Genomic DNA, 8,293 nt, shown 5'->3' with positions numbered 1-8,293 from the left:
GAATACCGATAAAAATATATGAAATGGATTTAGAATAATGGGTTGTATTTCCAAAATCAATATGGATATTATGGAGAAATGTTTTCACACATAAATGTAAAAAATAAATTTAATAAAAAACTTTGCTGGAAAAACGCGTCGTATTTGGCCTTGGTTGTTGTGACGTCAAGATTCGTGATAATTTTCTAAACAAATTAGAACGGTCAGGAACAAATAAACATGAATCGTGACGTATTAGAGGCGCGGCCAATGGAATGACTATTTTTGCGGGAATTCAAAATTACAAATTTAAAAATATTTTTTATGCTACTAATTATGAACAAAAAAAAATTTTTTACTGGACATAGACATTTATTATTTTAAAAATGTTTTTAAAAAAAAATAGTATTTCCCTGTTATGTTGCATGGCATTATCAGCCTCACAGGACTCGTCCACGTGAAAGACCTCCCAAAAGATGAATGGACAGCTGGGAATCCACCTCACAAGAATAACACACATGCGGAGAACAGATGGCATAGGTCTATAACAAAGAAGAAGAAGAAGAATTTACCAATTCTAAATTCATTTATCATAAATAACATAAGATGTATTAACACGTACCTTTAATTATAGACCTTTCCCTTAGCCCTTACTAGAAAGTTCCATACTGTAAGCGTTCAAGAAACGTGAATTTGACTTTTTTTTTCATTATTTGCTTTCATTTTGTATTTAGTTTAAATCTTAAAAACGGTAAGTATGATTAATAATAATAAAAATATTCCAATGTAATTGGTTCAGACTCAATTGTATGATGTAAAAAAAACATTATTTTCATTGACGACAAAAATAAGTTATATAACATTGGGGAAAAAATGATGAGGATGTTCAGCCCTACGGGAAATTCGATTTTAAAAATGTTTTAAATTGTTTTAAATTAAATTGTTCGGGAAAGTTTCTTGAAAATGAATGTTTTTTTTTCATAAATACGAACTACTTTGAACCAGTTCATATGAATAAACAAATGATAAGAGAGTTGTGAAATATTTCCGGTTTACGGTACCAATTGGCAGAACCGCCGAGAAGAAGCAGAAGAGAACTTGAGACGTCACACGCGAAATAATTTCAGAAATATAAAACTTTTAAAAATTTTAGCGCTGATAATACGATACATTGGAATTAAAAAAATATTTTATTGGCTTAGTATAATAGTCTTTTAACAAATGAAAAAAACCACTGGACTTTGTCACTGAAATAAAAAAAAAAGGAAAAAAAATACAAATAGTTTGAAAAAAACAACAAAGAAAGTTTTTCCAAAAAAAAAACAATATTAAGACACTGTGAAACAACATTAATTTCATTTTCTAGATAACACGATTTTTCTTATTATCTTGAAATAATTGTTCTTTTTGGGGCCGGGTTCAATACTGAATTATAGTTATTATGGTACACATACTTACGTGAATTCAACAAATAAATTGGATTGCAAATTAACTTTACATATGAAGTTTAGCTTCTAAACTCCATCATTTAAAAACAGTTATTGATTGAACATAATACAACATTGATAAATATTTTCAGAAATTAATGTTTATGTGCATCTATCTATCTATAATTTAAGAAAGAAAATTTAGCCAGCAGCCTTGCCTTGACAACATGTTTCTCATAATTTATTAAATTAATGTTAATTCAAATTTAGTTCTCCTCATTAAAACGCAAGGAACTTATCTAAATAACCTCTTAAATTTAATGTTTCTATTCAAACCACATAAATTTGTATCAGGTAGATCATGCGAAGACACAACCGGCCAAGTTAAACAACTCTTTTCATCGCTGGCAGAACAATGGGCAATGGCGGGTGTGAGAAGTTAATACCTTCGAGCAATTATTGTCTTCGGAAGTCCTCGGATCTCGTGGCTCGTAAAACACATTGAAACGATCTATTGTGATCCATCCTTCGACTGCTGATCGGCTCCCGACAGCTGAGAACTATCAACGATGATACCAGTAGTGCACTAGAGGTGGGAGATGCTCCGTATATATTCGGCCTGAACAAGGCTATCAGTTCACACCCATTCGCGAGCACGCGTGATGCAAACGACCACCCGTACCTCTATATTATATTCTTCTTCTAGGGGTGACGTCAGCGAAACGATTATCGGTTGATTTAGGACAGATAAAAAGGCGATCACGTGTTCATTATTTTTAATTAGTCCTAGTGACATTGAATCAATGTCTTTGCAAAATTTGTGACGTGATTTCCGGATGTGAGTTGTGCTGGTGGTAGTGTTGTGTATTTATTTACACATGTGTTGAACCAGTTTAAGGATAACGCTAGTGAGATGCTTCTAAGGTAAATATTTATAATAAAAATATAAAAAGTCTGGTATTTTAATCAAGATATAATTATATTTTTAAAAAATGTTGTTTAAAAATATAGCCATAAGTCCGTTTTAATACATACTAGTTTAATAACCCTTTAAAAAAATATGATATAAATTAAAATAAAAGGCGGTTTGTTCACACTGCAAACAAAAAAATTAAACGAATTAAAATAAATTGTACTGATATTGGGGTTTATGAAGTTTAAAAACTTTTAGGAACGGAGATGGACATATTTTTGAGAAGGAAATATGGAAGCCTGGCTGTTCATAGGGCTTATGACCTGTCACTGGCTGGTTTAAGTAGCCACTTTAAACTTTGTGTTTTATTTTCAATTGCACTATAATCATCTTTGTTTTTATAATAAATACATTTCTCAAAGTTGAAATTTATTTTACAAATATTTTTGTCGGTTTATTATCTAAATTATAATTTCGATTTATTAATTATATTTTACGTTTTAAATAAAAAGTCAATTTGAAATTTTTTCAATTATTTAAAAGCCAGTCTACTGAGATTTTATTTTTATCTCTTGTATTAAAAAATCGATAAATTGGGGAATTCGATATAATCACTAATTCTTCAATCAATCGATCAAGTTATGCAGATCGAAGTTAGATTTATTGTGATTGATATTTTAAAATCACATTTTATGTTTTCACACACGCATTGCTTTTTATTTTTCGTAGTATTTACGATTGTTATAACAATTGATTGTGAAGGTAAAGTTGGTCCATGCTCTCAACACGGAAAATACTTCACGGAGTTAAATTCGAAATATTTTTGCGAGAAAGTGAAAAGAAAACTATTCATCATCATTGTCATCATTCTATTCCGCACCCAATGGTGCATAGGGAACTTGATTGGTACACAAACCGCAAAGTTTATCGTTTTTTTATTACATTAAGGTAAAATGATCAGTCTTACGCTTCAGGTGCCAGTCCAAAAACTATGAAACATTCTTGTGTAAAACATTTTTTTAAATAAATTTTTCATGTCGTCCATGTCGGGATTCGAACCTGAAACCTCTTGCAAGGGAAGCAATCGCGTTGACCATTAGACTTCTGAATGAACAAATAATCAAGGACACGTTACAAGCTTTGAAAATGTTAAGACTTTTGTACTGTCTTCTCAAAGAGACTTGAATTTACTGTCGATTTTTATAAAATACTTTTACATAAAATAGAACTTGTCTTCGAGGATTTGGACTTGCTTAGAATATTGTCGCTATAAATTATTACTTTAAAAAGAAGTGAAAACATTGTAAATAATTTGAAAGAATCTCACCAACATATATATATAGGGTTTCAGCTGATTTACTTCATAAAAATCAACACTTGAAAAAATGAGGAAGTTCAGTGCTACAAGAAATTAGATACATAAAATGTTTTCCTACTTGCGGTAAAAATTAGAGCATTTAATTTAATAGGGTTTCTCAAAAATGCATAATATTTTTTTTTTAAACTTTGAACAACGTCACAAGTTCTTCCGAATCAACTACGGATAGAGTGTTGTGAAAAAATTCTGGTTTTCTAGAACCCAACTCACCAATCCGGACAACTTACTGAAGAAAATTAGTGACGTCGCGCGCAGAATAATTAAAAAAATAAAAACCTTGAAAATTATGGCGACGATAATACAATACATTAATTGATAAATCATTTTTTAAAAATGGCTTTGTTTAATAGTGTATTAACAAATAAAAAATAAATTTAAAAACTACTAAACTTCCTCATTGAAAAAATTCACCGCTGTCTGTTGAATTTTTAGCGATTATTTTAATCTGCCAATGAGACCATTAACAAACATAAATTCCTAGATTTGAAATTTTCTGTGGTCAAAATATTTATTTATCTTTGAACGTTGATGGTCCGGTCCTATTAAGGTCCTACTAATCTTATCTTATTTTTTTTAATTTGAAATGTAGTTAATTTTAGAAATCCGCGGCAATGGACATTCAAACATATATCTGCTTTATTTGGGGCTGGTAGGTACTTGTAAAAAACTTCCAAAAAGCATTTATTCCAAATTCTAATAAAAATCGATTGCTTTTGTTTTGAAGCCGACTTTTTCTGTTCCCGCTTTTTCATGTTTGAAGTTTGTCGCAGTTTTCGTTTGTGAAATACACTTTACAAACCAAAAGTTGAGTGATTTAAGTAGTTAAGTATGTTAATTCAAAGAATTTCCATGTTTTTGTTAACGGACGTTGTTTGAAAAAAAATCAGTAAGTTTGATCATTCTCTTCATGACTGAGATTCTTAAATTCTTAATTATATGATAATTTTCTTTCGTTTAAACGTTATTTTGTATCGATCTTTAATGGACATTCAATACTACATATTGTAATAAATTAAACATATCTTATTATAGTCTTAACAATACGTTTGTATATTATTCGACATATTAACAAACATCACACATAATTAATATAATGTGTGTCAAGACGTCAATAATATTAAATGACCCTTCAAATGATAGGTCCCTTTAATAAATTTCCGGATTAAATAAATGAAACGTCAATCAAATCATTTATGGATTATTCGATTAGATTTTAAAGTTATTCAAAATTGTTTTTTTTATTTCTTTTAATTAATATGTGTTGCTTTCTTACTTTTTTTTACATGTTCAAAATATTTCTATCACTAAATATTTCATTTTTCAAGTATTTTTATAACTAATAATATTTTTTTTAAACCGTGTATCTTTTTATTTTTTGACTCCTTAATTTGTAAATAACTGTTTTGTAATAATTTGTTTTAAATACTATATTTTATTTATTTCACTTACATGTATGTATTTAATTATATGCAACTTATATGTAAAAGGCACTAAGTACCGTTTATTTAAATAAAAAAAATATTGAAAAATATAGGCAGAATAGTGAATGTTAGACAGTATGTAAAGTAATCTAAACCAGACAACGACAGATCATAAGCCCTGTAAATGTCTGAACATTTATATTCCCTTCTCTAAAATAAGACATTTAAAACACTTGTGGAACCGTATAACTTTTTCGGTATTTTGTGCTGTTATGCGTCGTACTTTTTTTAGTTAAGTTCATTGTATAAAGGAAGTAAGATTTGCAAATCCACATATTTACTTACTTACACCGGGGACATTGTTTGACAGGAATCCCCAGACACAGTTCCGCCCCTCAAATTTCAAAGGGGAAAGTTTTATTGCTTCCGGCAGAAAATATAAAGTCAATTGAAGTGATAAAATCCGTCTGCTATTTTCTTTGACACGAATTCTTTGACATGATTTTTGCATTTAGTGACATTTTATATTACAACTATAAATTTAAAAAATTCAAATAAGATTTAATACCTGACGTACGAGTCAAACAGAAACTGGTAGTAAACCAATTAGAATCTTTATTAAATTGTTAAAATTACCATTTACATTTGATAATTTTATAATCAGCACCATAAAATTTGTGATAATATGAGTGGTAAAAGTTGAAAATCAATACGTAATAAAAATAAAAATAAAAATAAATCTAGATTTGTTGCAACAAAGAGGGAAAACCTTTCTGAGAAGGGAATATGGAAGTCTAGGCATTTACAATTTAATTTATTGATGTTTTTTGTAGATATTTATTGATAAAACTCCATAATTAATGATTAAGATAAAAAGGTTGTTGGTTAAAATTAAATAAAAGTGCACCTAAACCAAGAAGTTTTATTGATAATTTAATTTGAAATTTTATCTAAATCATTAAATTTACAGTTACACAGTGTGTAAAGTGGCTACCTTAACCAGCAAATGACAGGTTATAAGCATTGTTAATGCCAAGATCTCCATATTTCGTTCTCAACAATATTTTTCCTTTTTGTTGCAACAAATTTAAATCTAAATAACTCCCTGGGGAGGAAATCTAGCCTATGTACAAATATTTGGACATACTCATAACATTGTTGAATAATAATTATAGCTGTTTTTTCTTCTGAAAATGGAAACACTTTTTTAAAAAATTCATTACCCGTGCATCTAATTTTACTTTTACTACTTATGAAACAACTAATCCTTCAATTTATCCCCAGGGAGAAAGGTAATATATAAGTTTAGTCATCTACAGGGCTTATGACCTCTCATTGGCTGGTTTAAGTGGCCACTTAACACACTGTGTAACATTCACCATTCTTAAATGTTCTTCATCTCTGTTGTAATATGTTAATGTTAACAACTCCCGGGGGAGTTGAATCCAGTCCTTGTCTACAAATGTTTCGACAAATTCAAAATATTGTTGATAAATCCACCTGGTCCATGTAGAAGTATAGAAATTGAAAAAATTTCCAAGCGTTGCCTAGTATGTAGGTGAAATAATTCAATTAGATGAATCTCACCAGCATAAATAAAATTTTCAGCTCTTTAACTTCATAAACATCAACAGATGAAATAATTGAAGGAATATGGATGTTCAAATATGGGCAGAATAGTGAATATTACACAGTGTATAAAGTAGACACTTAAACCAGCCAATAACAGGTCATAAGCCCCGTTGATGCCTAGACTTCTATATTACCTTCTCTTAAATGTTCTTCATCTCTGTTGTAATATGTTAATATAAACAGCTCCCCAGGAAGTTGAATCCAGTCCTTGTCTACAAAAATTTGGACAAACTCAAAATATATTGTTGATTATATTTTACAAAAATATTATTTACATTTTTTTTTTTTTTTTGCACCACAACAGGCCAGGAGGCCTAATTACAGTGGTGAATTACATCACAGAGCACCCAGGCTTGAGAAAAATCACAGTTTTAATTTTTTGTGTTCTCACCGGGAATCGAACCCGGAACCTTCCTTGCGTGAGTCAAGCGTCTTGACCACTACACCACGGAGGCCGCTTATATATATATATTATACCTGTCTATTTATTATAGGAGCAAAAAAAATCATTAACATTTCTGTTTACCCAAAATTGTGGGATTTTTCGAATACTCTGTTTTAAATCTTATGTATATTGTAAAAAAAAAAACCAACAAATTATTTCAATAAAAATAATCCTCTTTGAATCTTTTTTTTTTCATGTTTTTATTTATAATTGATTTAAAAATGCCTATATAAAGATACTACCACCATTTAGTTAATTTACCAAATGACTGGTTTTATCAAATGCCATCTCAGTTTTATTTTATATAAACGACTGAAGCCGTGAATTTATCATGCAAATGGTCAAGTGAAAATAAATTCAATCATACGTACGGTAGGTTGTACGTTCTTGCATTACATTGTCTTTATATCCAATAATGTTAGTTTCTGTTAATCGTATTTCAATTGCCGAATTAAAAGTAGATTATACCAAGTTCTAAAATAAAAAAATACTACCACATTAATCCTGCAATGTCAAAATCCGGATCTTTAATATGCGAGGTCGTGAGAAATATTTATACATATATCCATGGGATATTCCACTTCTCACATATTCCTACACTTAGCTGTACGACTGTAAACTTAATGAAAATCCAACGTCAAAATATTTATAATGGTATTTTGTAAAGAAATACTCTAAATTTCATTTAGTTCCGTGTAATTAACTCACGGGCACCTATTAATTAGATCTGTAATATATATTTTTAAAGAGGAACTCTTTATAAGCGTCAATTTGAGAGTTTGGGTCAAGACGTGACGGCTAAAACGTTGGCTCTGCACAAGGGTTCTGCGTACAATTCCCGTTAAATAACAATTAATACCGGTTATTGCCAAGGAACATGAGGATAGTCAGCAGATTGACGTTTTCTATACTGACTTTTCCAAGGCATTATACAAAGTAGATCATGAAATTCTCATATATAAATTACATGTCTTGGGAGTAGAGATCCATTACTCTAATTTTTGTTAATTCGTATCTTACTGGTAGGAAACTGTTCGGATAAATGACTATTTGTCAACCAATGTTGATGTTACATCGGGTGTACCTCAGGGTGCCTAT

The 8,293-nt window shown here is 29.9% G+C and overlaps 1 protein-coding gene across 1 annotated transcript in view; it reads left to right on the top strand.

Annotated features, from left to right (window-relative positions):
- Positions 1-2,050: 2,050 nt before the first annotated feature.
- Positions 2,051-8,293, top strand: part of LOC148284680 (arylsulfatase B-like) — a 72,851-nt gene continuing 66,608 nt past the window's right edge. Inside the window, exon 1 of the mRNA XM_088236363.1 lies at positions 2,051-2,330. Coding sequence (XP_088092489.1) covers positions 2,320-2,330 — 11 coding nt within the window. The 5' untranslated portion in view covers positions 2,051-2,319. The remainder of the gene's footprint in view (positions 2,331-8,293) is intronic.

Source organism: Micrasema longulum, unplaced genomic scaffold (assembly GCF_059751315.1).
Source record: "Micrasema longulum isolate JH-2025_06_02 unplaced genomic scaffold, ASM5975131v1 h1tg000097l, whole genome shotgun sequence".
Lineage (NCBI taxonomy): Eukaryota > Metazoa > Arthropoda > Insecta > Trichoptera > Brachycentridae > Micrasema > Micrasema longulum.
Note: the sequence above shows the minus strand (reverse complement) of the source record. Positions and strands in the feature narration are given on the sequence as shown.